Source organism: Indicator indicator, chromosome 10, assembly GCF_027791375.1.
Source record: "Indicator indicator isolate 239-I01 chromosome 10, UM_Iind_1.1, whole genome shotgun sequence".
NCBI classification, from domain to species: Eukaryota; Metazoa; Chordata; class Aves; order Piciformes; family Indicatoridae; genus Indicator; species Indicator indicator.
Window position 1 is genome coordinate 18,717,572 of NC_072019.1, and position 14,115 is coordinate 18,731,686.

The 14,115-nt window shown below is 51.0% G+C and overlaps 1 protein-coding gene across 7 annotated transcripts; it reads right to left on the reverse strand.

Annotated features, from left to right (window-relative positions):
- Positions 1 to 2,932: 2,932 nt before the first annotated feature.
- On the reverse strand, positions 2,933 to 13,781 carry GLUL (glutamate-ammonia ligase). Of its 7 annotated transcripts, XR_008489157.1 has the most exons (8): positions 13,733 to 13,781; positions 8,427 to 8,617; positions 7,007 to 7,168; positions 6,577 to 6,723; positions 5,973 to 6,100; positions 5,599 to 5,798; positions 4,204 to 4,601; positions 2,933 to 3,977 (listed from the first exon to the last, which is right to left on the reverse strand). XR_008489157.1 is itself a non-coding variant. In XM_054383923.1 (7 exons), exons 2-7 carry the CDS (start codon positions 8,590 to 8,592, stop codon positions 4,283 to 4,285), a joined length of 1,122 nt encoding a protein of 373 aa, XP_054239898.1. In that variant the 5' UTR covers positions 8,593 to 8,617; positions 13,733 to 13,781; the 3' UTR covers positions 2,933 to 4,282. The 7 variants fall into 7 exon arrangements, 6 of the variants coding, with proteins under 6 accessions (XP_054239898.1, XP_054239900.1, XP_054239902.1 ...); XM_054383923.1 differs by having other exon boundaries at positions 2,933 to 4,601; XM_054383925.1 differs by lacking the exon at positions 13,733 to 13,781 and adding an exon at positions 11,269 to 11,395 and having other exon boundaries at positions 2,933 to 4,601.
- Between the last annotated feature and the right edge of the window lie 334 nt (positions 13,782 to 14,115).

The following is a 14,115-nucleotide window of genomic DNA, read 5'->3' on the forward strand; positions in this document are numbered from 1 at the left end:
AGAAGGTACATTCAGGAAGAGAAAGGTGGTCATAGCTAGAGTGCTCCATACAGATTTCATTTCATTCCAGGCTCTTTAACTTGGAAAAGAGAAGACTGATCTTACAAATGCTTATCAGTAGCTGAAGGGTGGAGGTCATGAGGATAGGGCTGGGCTCTTTTCCATGGTACCCAGTAACGGGACAGGGTACAATGGGCACAAACTAGATCGCAGGAGGTTTCACTTGGACATAAGTAAAAACTTCTTCACTGTGAGGGTGCTGGAGCACTGTTCCAGGCTGCCCAGAGAGGTTGTGGAGTCTCCTTCTCTGAAAAGATTCCAAACCCACCTGGACACTGTGATCTTGGGCAACCTAATCTAGGCATATCTGAGTAAGCAGAGAGGTTGGCCTAGATGATCTCCAGAGGCCCCTTTTCAACCCCTTACCATCCTGTGGATGCAGAGGCTGATCTACCAAACAGAGCCATCTAGGAAGATCAAACAACCCTAAAACACACACACACACACACAAAAAGAAAATGAAGTGGCATGTAGCTACTGGACTAGCATCAGGGCATTCTGAAAGTGTGAGAGGGTAGAAGAAACCCAACCAGACATATCTGATTCTTCTCAGGAGAAGAATAGCCCTCCTGTGCTGATGGTAATTGGGCTGGCACAACCCAGTGTTCAAAGATGCTGCAAGTGCAATCTTGATGAGCTCGTCTGCTGCAGGCTGCATTTGAAGGGAGCTGTGGCTAATCTTATTTTGATTGCCCTCAAATTCAGTTGCAGGGGAAAGCCTGGCATGTGAGCTGATATATTAATCATCTTGGAGCAGCCTTGTCTCTTACACTGGTGCTTGATTAAAAGGGAGCAGAACCAACAGGCACTTCAAGAAGCTGGTGCTATTTTTGCCCGCTTCGTTGGCAGCAGTTCCTGATGCTCTGATGTGCCTAGCAGACCCTGTGAGACCCATACTGACGGCTTCTTGCACTCAGGGAGCTTGTCTATATCATTGCTCACATTTCTAAGGCTGTGTGAGTGAACAGAGCAAAAGAATCCCTTCATCCTGAGAGGCTGAGATTAAAAGTCAAAATGCTTTATATCAATACATAAAGCAGCAAACTCAGCCTCTGGAGGTTTGGGGCTCCACAGCCTTAAGAGGAGTCCTCTCTAGCCTACATAGACGGGAAATGGTGTTTGGGTAGCTGCAAGCAGACCCAGCAGTGAGACTTTAGGCAAAAAGAAAACAATGTCAGGAGGAAATGAGGGATTTTTCTTTTGTCCTTCCAATTCATTATAATCTTTCCTTACATATATATTTTTAATAATCATCTGGAAAGCCATTTTGCAGCACAATGTTGTCTCAACCTTGTTTTCAGCTGGGTAATTGTGAAGTGAGTGGATAAATGCTTTCTCAGCTGAGAACAAAAGGAGCCATTAGGCATCAAGCTCCTGTCCTAAATTTATGTTCAAGGCAGTTGGAGAAGTAAAGGATTGATGCCTGCTCCTGTTATCACCCTGATGGCCAGCCTGGAGATGGCAGCCTCTGCAGGGGCACGCAAATGGCACACCATGTCTCTGCACTGAGAATGCTCTGTGAGACACAGGGAGATGCTGTTTGCCCTCAGGACAAACCCTGGCTGCCCATCACCTACTGCCTTGCCTGCTGCTGATGCTGGGGAGCAAAAGCTAAGCCCTGCCTCCTTCTCCCAATTCCTTTGTTCCCCAGAAGAGGGTCCCTGGAGGGACAGGGCTCCAGCCTTAAGGATGCAGAGTGTTTGAAGATACAGAAAGCTCAAGAAAAACCTTACTATGTCTTGCCCCTCCTTCTTTGCAAATACTCTTACAGAAGTTTCCTTAATTTAGATGCCTCTCTAATGTTTTCTTGGAGGGCAGAAAGCACAGCAGCTGCCTTTGCCCTGCACCCAAAGCAGCAGAAAGCCCAAGTGTTTCTGGGCTCCTGATTTATTCCAGAGCAGCATCAACTTCTTCTGACTGCAGCAGCCCTGCTGCAGCCCAGAGGCCAAAGTCTTCATGGTCACGTCATGATCAGAGAGAAGCACACGGTGTCTGTTTTGCTTCTGCTCCTGTGCCATTCCAACCTACTCACTCTACCACCACCCACAGAGATAAAGTAATTTGGGGACTGTGGTGAGGAAGGGGCTGCCTTGCACATCTCCCAGAAGGGAGATGCAGAAGACCACAAAAATATGATGGCAGGAATGGGCTCATCAGTCCAGCAGGATGCTCCTGTGTGGTTAATCCATGTTTTGAAGTTAGGAATGGTTAAAGAAAGGGCCTCTTGGGGAGCTGGGAAACAGTACAAGATAAATGAAGAACTGTGGGAGCAATGGGACACATTTTTACTACCTTGCTTACTTTTCTAGATGCCTGGGTTTATACCAAAGGTGGATGAGCAGCATTTTTTCAACAGGAAAAGTGGGAAAGAGTCCTTTTCCAGAAAGCCCTTCATTTTTTTTTTTTTTTCTCCATGAAGTTTGCTGCAATTCTGTTTGCTGTAGGATTTCTACATCCTGTAGAACTTGCATGAAGGAGGCTGAGGACCTGCACAAACAATCTCTACATACCCCATAACACTCCAAGCCCAGTGGATACTCACAAGCCCAGTGGACACTCACAAGCCCAGTCCCTTTCTCGTACCAAGAGAAACATACTCCAGTCAAAGGTGGACCTTTACTCACAAGAGAACCAACACCCACCTACAAACCCCCATTTTCTAGAGAGCACCATGGACTGCAAGACCCCTGCCCTAAAAAAAAAAAACCTCACCTCCCAAATGAAAAGCCACTATCAGAGTCAAACCACCTCCAAATGAAGGCAACACATGTACTGAAGAAGCTGCCAGGATGAGTCACAGAAAGGAGGCAGAAGTCAGAGTTCAGGTTTTGTTCTTTTTTTTCTTTTTTTTATTACAAAAAAGACAAAACTATTCGGAAGAAGTCCAAATGCAGAATATAACTGGCACCATCTAAGATATCCAAGTGTAAAATCCTGGAACGTCTGAAACCATCCCAGCACGAGCTGGGAGGGACAGGTGTCCTCTCTCTTCTCCTAGCCCCTATCACACCTGGCTGACAGGCAGCCCAAGAGCCAGGACACAACAGTGACATCAACAGTCTCTGTAAAACCCTTCTGCTTTAGAAACTAAGAATATCATGAAAAAAAAAATAGTAATTCTAAAACTTCTTTTTTTTTTTTCCTTTATCAAAAGCCCTGCTTTAGTGATGTGCTAGCCCCGCTGGAACGGTACATCACCCACAGCTCTGTCCAGAACATGGTTAAGTTGACCTGTCAACTTTTAGTTCAGGACTCCTTCCTCCTGTTGATCTGCACGCTTGTGAGCGTGCGGCGGCTGCTCAAGTTACAGTAAGAAAGGCTTCTGCAGGCTTCCCGGGTCTGGGAACCGCCTCCTGCAAACTCCACTCCACGCTGAAACAAATCTCTTCCAAGTCTCCTCTACCGAGCCTTCCAAGCTCACCCTCAGTCCCACCTGGAGGCCCCCTGGCAGCATCCTCAGGAGCTCTGCCTGCTCTAGCCGGGTGAGTCATTGGAACATCATCTCTTTACAAAAAAAAAAAACCAAAAACCACTTTCACAGATTTTTTTTCTTGTTTTTGTATTTAAATAGAAAAATACTACTTCACTCTGTGTTATGAGCCAGAGACCAGTTGACTTCCAGTGACAGAACCAGTTCTCCTCAACGCTCCTATGCTGAGCTCAAATGCCAGAAGATTCCCAGAAACCTCTGAGTGGCCAGAGGGTGAAGATCTCCCAATCACACAGGCAGGAGCGAGCATGCAGGGTTCCATCATAGCCTCTATCTTCCCCTCTCCACAGAAGGGCACCAACTTTAGAGAACCATCAGTCTGCAGAAGAATCAGCGGTGGGGGCTAACACCCCAAATTTGACTCTTGGGGAATTCAGCTTTTAAGCTTTCCACTCGCCTGCTGGCTTTTTGTGTGTGCAGTCTGTCCCTGGAAGCCACCGGACCCCATACACATGAATTAGACAAAAAAAAAAAAAAAAAAAAATCAAAAAAACAAAAAACAGTGGTTAAAAGTTCTCTAACGCCCTCTCCTCCTCCTCCTCCCATCCTCTGAAGAGTCAACGACAAACAGACATCGATAAAACTAAATCTGCCCTCCTCCCCCACCTCAGGACAACAAGAGTTACTGAGACACAAAACGTGTTATCTTGTACCCTCAGGATTACATCTAGAAGAGAAGCTTAGGGGTGCAGGGAGCGTGAGGGGAGGGCGGCGTCTGCAGGGGCAGTCTGCTTAGTTCTTGTACTCAAAAGGCTCATCGCCGGTTTCGTTGAGGAGACACGTGCGGACCAGAGCCTCCGTCACGGCATAGGGATCGCAGTTGGCGGAGGGTCGGCGGTCCTCGAAGTAGCCTTTCTTCTCGTGGCCCACGTTCCGGGGGATGCGGATGCTGGCGCCGCGGTTGGCCACGCCGGCGGAGAACTCGTTGATGTTGGACGTCTCGTGGAAACCCGTCAGGCGCCGGGCGTTGTCCAGCCCTCCCTTGGGGTCGTAGGCACGGATGTGGTACTGGTGACGCTTGCTCAGCTTTTCAATGGCCTCTTCGATGTGCCTGTGAAGAGAGCAAGGGAGAGGGGAAGGTGCAGTGAGTTGTCTGATGAATGGGTACGAGCTGAGCCACTTGACCATTGCATCCAAGCCACAAGGGGTTCATGGCTGTCCCCAGGCCGCTTCACGATGAAGCCTTATGCCCTACAAGCCACTTTTCTGATCATGGCAACACTGACACTGCTGACCCAGGCTGGTTCTTGGAAAAGGATCCCCATGGCCAAATTCCACAGAGTCCCTCAGTGGTGCTGTGCATGAGACACCACCAGTTCAGCCCACGGCCAAATCCCACAGGGGAGCTTGTGCTCAGAGGGGATGTTTCTTAACACACAAGCATCTATCTGGTAAGCTCACAGGGTCATGGGTTGGCTCGTTCTCCTGGGGAATGAAGGAGCTAGGAAAAGGAGGCATGGCTCAGTTTTGGCACCACCAAGATTAAGGCAAGAAAACACAGCTGCCAGGAGGAGCCCCTTCATAGAGCTTCACTGCAAACCAGTGCTGCAAGGTCCCTGCTGGCACTCAACACACCCATCCCATAAGGAAACTTGGGGTTTACACATCCAGATCTTGCTGCTTAAGAGAATGTGTCATTAGCTACCACAGCCCAGCCTAGTCAGAAGCAAATTGTCTTTCTCTTTCATCGTGGTTATACAAAAAGGGTCTATACTGAATTTGTTTGCAGCACTGGCTGGTCAAGAGCTGGACAGCAGCCTGTTATGAATAGCTGCATCTTGGCCACCCATGCTTCCAGCAACACTGGTGGAGGAGCTATACTGCTGGCTGAATTTCCCACCCAGCACTGAGATGGGAGTGTTATCATAGAAAAAAAAAAAAATCAATCAAATAAAACATATATCCAGAAGAAAAGCTCAAACAAAACACCAGGCACCAGAATGACATCTCTCATCCCATCAAAACTCTGCAGAAAGCTTGTTGCTACTAACAAAGTCCAGCCTGCTGCCTGCTAAACAGACACTACTGGCCCATCTCAAAAGACTTACTTGAGACCTCCATCTTCCCTCATGCTCTTGGTGCTGAAGTTGGTGTGACAGCCAGCACCGTTCCAGTTCCCAGGAATGGGTTTGGGATCGAAGGACACGACGACACCAAAGTCTTCACACACCCGATGAAGGATGAAGCGCGCGATCCAGAGGTGATCCCCCATCTCAATCCCTTCACATGGTCCCACCTGGAACTCCCACTACAAGGAGGAGGAGTCACCAGCTCAGTGGTGCAGAGATATTCACCGTGAGGCACTTCCCACCCCCTTATGCTCTGATTGTTGATAGAGTGACATGGCTCAGAGCCAAAAGCTCCTGCTGCTTGGGATTCTTCTGTACTATCTCACTCCAAGAGGCATCTCAAAACAATTTACCTGGGCTGGCATCACTTCTGCATTGGTTCCTCCAATTTTCACACCAGCATAAAGGCACGCTCGGTAGTGGGCCTCCACAATGTCTCTGCCATAGGCTTTGTCTGCCCCTACGCCACAGTAGTATGGACCTGCAACAGCACAGGTGAACAACAGCGCAGCGTTGAGTTTCCAGAAAGGAAAAAGGCTTAAACTTAGTGAAGAAAGATCACACACAGAAAACTCCCCAGAGGCATAGGATGCGTGGAAACCCCCAAACTCTCTTTCTGATGGATGTACTAGCAGGGCACTGATGGAGAGCAAGTCCCTCTGATAGTGTGCGCTTGTGCTGTGCCATGCTGGGCAAGACTTTAAATCACCCGCAGACTAACAAACCACGCAGCAAATTTAGATGTGGCCCATCACCATCTTAGCCCTTCTGCAATGACCTTAATCTCATGGGTTAATTCATGCCAATATCCTCCTTGCTGTTGTCCACTCTCACTTCTAGAAACATCTCAGATTCTTCAGCTGGCCTGAAGCACTTAAGCTGCATCACACGGATTACAATTCAAACGCAGTATTAGGAAATCCTGACTTGCTCCAGTGCAGACTCCCAAAGGATTACCTTGGGGCCCAGGGAAACCATTGGAAGGCCAGCCAAATGGGTGTCCATCTGTGCCCAGAAGAGTGTACTCTTGCTCCATTCCAAACCAGGGGTGCTGGTTGGACACCATATCCATAATCCGCCTGCAGGTGTGTCGGAGATTTGACTCTAGAACGGAAAAGCAACACAAGGCTTCATTGGCATCTCCACCTCCATTCCCTATCTCCATTTTATTTATAGTTTGAGTCCTAGCAGTGTTTGTAAAGCATCCCAGGACCAGCCCTTTCTCCACCACCAGCACTTTGCCTTTTTTTTTTTTTACTTTCAGAGCAGAGATTATTTTTGTGTTGTGCACGACGCTAAGGGCAGGAACATCATTTGGACAGGCCTCCCTTTGCCCTCCCCAGAAACACCACCTCCAGCAGGAGAAGGGAGAAGGTGGTCCATTCACCTGCAGACTGGCGGTTGTATTTGAAGACCTCGCAGAGAACTAGTTTATTGGGATCCTTGCGGAAGGGGTCTCGAAACATGGCAGCAGGTCGCAGGTACATGTCACTGTTGGAGCCTTCAGATTGGTAAGTGCTGGAGCCATCAAAATTCCACTCAGGGAGATCTGGAGCAGAAAGAGAAACAAGCCACAGTGACCCAGGGTCCCTGGTCACCAGGCGATGGGGTCCTGACCACCCTCCAGTGTGACAGAGGTGAAGATGCTTGCAGAGGACAGGCTTACTTTAGGTTTAATACCAGCTCAGCTGATTTTGTTCCAAATGGGAAAAGCCAAAAAAAAAGACAAAAACCAAAACCCTACAAAAACAACAACAACAACAAAAAATCCCCAACAAAACAAGCGAAAAACAGGGTAATGCAACTCCCCAGCCACCCTGAGAAACAGAAGGAGCTGGGCTGCTGGCCAAGCCCAAGTGAACTGAGCACCACTAAGGCTGTTTCCCATGTTGCAAGAACCACAGGGATGAGCAGAACATCCAGTCTCCTTACAGAAGTGGCTGGACAAGCTGGGGGAGGGCAGAGCGTAACACATCCTCAAGCTGTAGGAACAAGGGGAGCCATGAGATACCATGTGTGGCCTCGAAAAGATGGGAAAGCAAAACACATTTAGGTGGAGTCTCATATGGAGGAGTATGGCCAGCGTGGTCCCCTCGGCCACCCCTCAGGGCTGCACACTGCCCTCCAGGTCAAAGCACAGCAGGAGCAGCAGTGAACTCCACCCGGGCAATGTTATCTCCTCTGTATCCTGGGGGAAAAGAGGGAGGATGGGAAGGACAAAGATTGCAGAGGAGCTGTGCCAACCACTCCCTTAGAGAGAAAAGGGGAAAGGAGAAGGGAACAAAAAGAAAAAAAGAAGGAAAAAAACCCCAGAAAGATAATTCTGCTCAGTCACACACACAGTATTTTCATTTCATAACTGTCTCCAGCCAGCACCATGGCAACCTGGGGAAAATCCTAATGCTATTATTGTGTAAGCTGGGACTGTTTGTTCTGAGGGACACAAGCTCTTAATTACACCGGATAGCTCCATTCTTTCCCCTCCACTTTCTTCTGCCAAACTACTTCCGGCCAAAACGAGTACTCGGGAGTCAATGGGCTGCCAAACCCCTGCCAACAGCCCCAGCCCCTGCCAACAGCCCCCTCCGCAGTAGGGGCAGTGCCAGGGGCAGCCTCCCAACCCTGGGCATCTCAGTGGAACTCCGCATCTGGAGAGCTGGGAACGTCCCCCCAAGGGTATCTGGGGAAAGAGGTATCTGGGAGGGGATGAAGAGTAGCATCTTCCCCAAGTATCATCCTTCTGCCATGAAGAGAGCAATGGCATCCGTTTTCCAGAGCATCCAAGCATCCTCCACCCGCCTTCTCACCTTCGAGGCTCTTGGGCTCATGGTCCAGAGTGCGGGTTTTGCAGCGGAGGTGCTCCCCTGTCCCATCGATCCAGATGTACATGGCTTGGACCTTCTCACCCTGTGGCAGCTTCATGTACATGTGCTTGATAGCTTTGCTCAGGTGGGAGCTTGCCGAGGTGGCCATGGCTGCAGACCGGACAAAGGGATTCCTGCAAGAGGGATACAAAAAACAACCTCAACTATGAGCCCTTCCTGCATTCCCAAATTTTTTCACCCTCCAGCCAGAGAGGAACACAAGATAGCCTGGTCACAGGGCTGATTGCCAGCTTCAGTGGTCCCATGCCATTCTGCAAGCCGCTAGACAAAACCTTACTCGAGAAGCGATCTCCTCAAAGTGTCCCATTAATAACCAAACTCCTACCCACGTCCTGCCAATAAGCTAGATCTTATCCACCAAGCCTTCAAAAGTGCTCCTCAGCCATGCTCACAACTCCAGAGCAAGTCTAATGCCCAGGAAAGCTTAGCTAGGGCTTTCTTAGTCTACTTGCTTCATGAGGAGGGCTGGCCAGCCCTGACTACTTTCTTGCATTAGCTGGTCTGAAGTTTAGACCAGGCTCACCCAGGACAGCAGAGCTCAAAGGAGAGCAACAGGCAGCGTGAGGAACCCCTGAACAACCCAGGCAGCGATGAGGAGGCTAAAGGGGCTCTGCTCCCAGAGCTGTAGCATCCCCAGAAAGCCCAGCACAGCCTGAAGCTGGGCTGCCAGGGCCAACCAGTGCAGGACCACGGCAGCCAGAGCCCAGGCACATTCACGAGAGCCCAAAAACGCCAATTACTGAAAATTTAACGTGATCTGGAAATTCACTCCCAACACCCTACTGCCCTTCAGCAGAAAGTCTGGGGCTGCCCAAACCAGCCTCCTCCTACCCACCCTGCTATGGTGGGGGTCCGCTGGCCCACCCTCCGGCTTCGATGACCCCAGGGAGGCTTCGCTCGCCCCGGAGGAGGCTCTGATAGCTTCGGGGAGGCTCCGCTCGCTCGGGGACAGCCCCACTCCACTAAGAGAAACGTCAACCCCACGTACATAAAATCATTTACGTTGGAAAAGATCCTTAAGATCCTCGAATCCAACCGTTAACCCAACGTTGCCAAGTCCACAGACACCTTGCGAAGAGAAACCAGCCCAAACCATCTGTTTTCGAGAAGAAACTGGAACTGCCTCTCCACTCCCCCACTCCAGGGAAAGGGAAAAAAAAAAAAAGAAAGAAAAAAAAAAGACAGAAAAACAAGAGAAGAAGGAATTTCCTCTACACGGTCTGACCGCCGCCGACCAAACAACCGGGGAGCCCCGGGAAGAGGCGGAGCTGTCGTCCCCACCACCACGGGGCCCCAAGGGGCTGCGCGGGGAGGACGCGGACACCCCCCTGCCCTCGGGACTGTTACCTGTGCTGGGTGCCGGTGTCTGCGGACAGACGCGGGGCTCCCACGCTCGGTCCCGGGGCCGCGCCCGCCGCCGCCGCTTTAATGGCGCCGCAGCGCCGGCCCCGCCGCACTGATTGGGCAGCGACGGGCGGGCCGGGGGCAGGACGGGGCCGGGGTAAGGGGGGGATAAAGGGCCACTTCCCTCCCTCTCCTCCTCGGCAGGGTCGTCCCTGTCACCCGGAATGGAAGGGAAACCCCCTGCTTCGTCCCGCATTGAGGGATTAGTGGGTGGAGAAGCCCAGAAAGCAGAGGGGAAAAGGTAGAAGTGTGGGGTTTGGGTTCCTTTTGCAACCGTCCTGGCCCTGGAAAAACAAGCCTTGGTCGGGGCTGGTTGTGGGAAGGGAGCGGATCCAGGGTTTGCCGCGGCGTTTACATTAGCGGCGGCTTTTGCATAACTGGCAGGGATGGAAAGCAGCCACTCTGGGTAAACAGGGCAGCGGGGAAAGGGGAACTGGAGCCCCCTCCCGAGCTCAGGCTCTGGCTTGGTGCTCAGATTTGAGGGTAGGGGGAACAGGCAGTGTCTGCTCAATGCCCCGCTTTGCCCTTTGGAGCAGGGGACATCCTCCAGCAGCTGGATTTCCACCCAGGACCCTAGCTCCAGGGTCACTGACACACGAAGGAAGAGAAATCCTCCAGTCCCACCGTGGGTGGGGGAAACACCCACTTCAGAGGCACGCAGGGTGTTGAGGGGTCACCCAGCAAACTGTAGGCACTGCCCAGTATTTTTCCACCCCGGCAGCTTGCTCACTGTCCCATCCCAGCTTCTCCACAACCCAGCCCTGATGGGCGAGCACAATGCCAGCACTAGCAGAAGGAGCTGCACATGTGTGCACACAGCTACATGCACATGCAGGTAGCAGGCTGAGCACATGCCACCCCCACACCTGCCACAGGGTGACAGGTTCCATGCCAACCTTGCTGAGGTGACACCAACATTTCTGTCTCTCTGGAAGCTGGACACTCCTGACCCATCACACCCAAAGTCAGTGCAGGGACCAAGGAGATCTGAATCTCCATCTAGGAGGAGGTTGAATGGCAGGCTAATGCCTCGCCTTGGTTTATTTTCCCATCTCAAGAGCCACATCCCCACCCTCCCTCCTGGGACAAGCCAGCTCATTCTTTACCACCACACTGTAGCAGCCACAAGTGTGTGTTAATCCCCTCAGGCTATCCAAATCTAAGTTAAAATTCAGATGCTTGTCATCTCCTCACATTGCTTGACCCTCCAAACGTCACAACAGAAACTGCCTTCTCTGAATACCCCCATCCCTGCACCCTCTATATAGAACACAAGTTTCAACACAGAAACAACTGCTGGGTTTTACCCACAGAAACTAGCTCAGTATCTCCTATTTGGACCAAGTTCAGCTGTGGTCACCTGAATCTAACGGCTCCACTGAAACACAAGGAGGCAGGAGCTGGTGCTGAGATCCAGTCAAGCCAGGAGAAACCCAAAATAGCTCCCATAAAGAGGAACTGTCAAGCCACAGGCAACGTAAAGCCATGCCCAGCCAGTTTCCCTGGGTTTGCAGTGAGAATTTGCTTACTCAGGACACTGACAGCTCTGATAGCTCCAAATTCTTGGAAATGTGCTTGCGAACCTGGAAATTTCACAGAAACTTTGGCTGCAAACAAGCCAGAGCTGGCTGCAAACAAGCCCGGGGTGTTTATGGCTGGAAATCTCTGTGGCGTAGGGCGACCCTCATGCCATCTGAGCGTCAGAACTCGGCAGCTCCTCTTTTCACCCTTCCCAAAAGGGAAGCAGGCAGTGAAGACAGCTTGCAGTATAAACATTTCTCCGTCCAACGAATACATGGCAGCCAGCAAACCCCAGCCTGGGACAGACCCTCAGCGTTTTCAGAGCTGGACTGGGGAGTGAGGGGAGATTTGGAGGCAGTGCCATGCCCGTGCCCTCATCCTGCACAACATGTTTACAAGCCCACGGAGAAGATCTGCGCCCTCTCCCGGGAAGCCAGCCTGGGAAGAAGTATCTCCTCACCAGCTCGCAGAGCTCAAGGCGCAGCTTGTTTAGAGCCTGCCTTCCCCTCCTCCCCTTACATGCTGCCGGGGTTTTTTTGGGAAACAGCTCAGGCTGTCCCTTCGCCCAGCTGCGTGCTCCAGTGACCCTTATTGTCGCCAGTGTTCAACCAGACAAAAACCTCACCGGGGAGCTGGGGAAGGCACGATGCCAACAGGTGACACCTCCCAGGAGTGGATTTAAATCCGTCTTCAAAGGGCCCCGCTCTAAATGCACAACGAGCCTGCCAGAGACAATGCACCGCTCCAGGGGCGAGTCCCAACTGGCACATGTTTTTCTTTTTTCCTCCTATTAATTCGTGGGAACACCTTTATTTGCCGCCCCGGCACTTCCCTCCGACATGGTTTATATCCTGCAAGAACTGCCAGGCTTGGAAACCGCCTGGTGAGCTGGGAGGGTCAGTCATGGATGGACTTTGCAGCCTTCTGATTACAAAGCAGCAATGCAAACCCAGCAGGAGCAGGGCACAGCCAGGTCATCCACCTCTCCTGGAGAGGTGTGGGGACCAGGATAGTTGAGTCTCTCATGGTTAGCATAAGATGTGCCCGCTCCTAGGTGTGCTCTGCTCAAAATCATCCTAGAATCTCTGTTTCGAAACCTAGTCAAGGGGTCATGGCTTTGCCTTCCCTGTCCATACATCCCACCCACCCCACCTTGTCCTCATGTTGCCCACAGCTGCCCTAGGAAGTTAATTCTTGGCACAGGGGCCTTGGCACAGGGGTCTGGCTGATTAGACCCCCTAGAAGTGCATCCTCATGAATTTGGGAATGCCTTAAAATGCAGAAATGCCACACCAGAGGGGAAGGGAAAATAAAAAAAATGGAAAAAAAAAAAAAAAGGTGTTTGTGATGGGCAATTCAAAGGTTAAAAACACAGGATATGAAACCTCCCTGTGGCTCAGGCCCTGGGGCAGGTGGCTGTTAGCTTTGCTCCTGCAGTGCTGGAACTCTTTCCCAACACTCCAGGGCCATCTCCAAGGGTAGCCCCTCAATGCAGAACCTGCAGCTGGAGAGCTGGTCACCCCTGGGCTAATAACCCCAACAGGATGCAGACCTGTCCAATAAGCCCAGGTAACCATTTGTCTTTTGCTAGCATTAAAAGTTAATTAATAACTTAATTAACGATTTCTTTTCTATTTAAACAGAGATGTCACACAGTGAGGAGGAATGGTCCATTTTGTTGACTGGCTAGATCCTAGGAGGAGGCCTGATGCACCTGAAACGCCCCAGCCACCAGCGCTAGCACAGGGCTGGGAGGGAGGAGTGACAAGCATACAATCACTGAATCACGGAATAGTTTGAGTTTGAAATGACCTTTAAAGATCATGTAAGTCCAACCCCCAGCCTTGCAATGAGCATGGGCATCTTCAGCATTTCTCCTCTCCCTGTGCTGAACAGCTAAGACATTCCCAGATTCAGATATATCATTTCCAGACCCATCCAGAAAAGCACTTTGGGCTGCAAGGTCCTACATAAGGAACTGAAACACACCAAAGTGAGACGAGACATATACTTGATGTCCTGACAGAGCATCACTTCCATCTCTGCCCACCACTGGGCACAGCTGACTCTGTTTGAACTCATCACAGCATGCACACTGCCACTGGGACCTGGACTCTGGGGGAACTAGAGGAGCAGCCCCTTTTACCCATGATTAGCAAGAGCTGGAAAAATGAACCTAACACCTTAGTGAGCACTTCATTAATGAGTTGCCCCACTAAGACCGCAACAGCAGTCACCAGCTGAGGACAGGGACCTTGCTGTGAGGCAGGAGAATTATCTGCACTGGATGTGGGGGGACTGACCTTGTGCAAGCAGCAGTGGCTGATGGGTCTCCCCTGGAGCGCTTCGGGAGGCTGACGAAACCCCCCAAGGCAGGGAGGCGGTAGCTGCTCGCCCGATAGGTGAGCAAACATTGCAGGCTCCGCAGCAGGACCATGCTCCCTTTGAAGATGCTGCCAGGGTCAAGGTTAGCTGAGAGCTGGTGACCAGAGGATTTTCAGATTACCTGGGCTGCACAGAAGGGCAATTTAGGAAAGCAAATTAATAAAGAAAGACGTGCAGAGGCACATGCAAAAAAACCCTCCACCTCCCTCCTCATGTAACTCAACATGACGCAATTAGGGTAAGAGGGGCCTTGGACCACCACAGTCAGGACAATCTTGTTCAATCCCCCCGATTTCTTATA

Bases quoted from the DNA above. Each gene is read 5' to 3' on its own strand.
- GLUL (XM_054383925.1), bottom strand. From the start codon at position 11,357: ATGGGAGCTATTTTGGGTTTCTCCTGGCTTGACTGGATCTCAGCACCA. The intron at 6,724-7,006 runs GTGAATGGACCA...TTTCCGTTCTAG, and splicing joins ATACAACCGCCAGTCTGCAG to AGTCAAATCTCCGACACACC. The intron at 5,799-5,972 runs GTAAATTGTTTT...TCCTCCTTGTAG, and splicing joins CAGAAGTGATGCCAGCCCAG to TGGGAGTTCCAGGTGGGACC.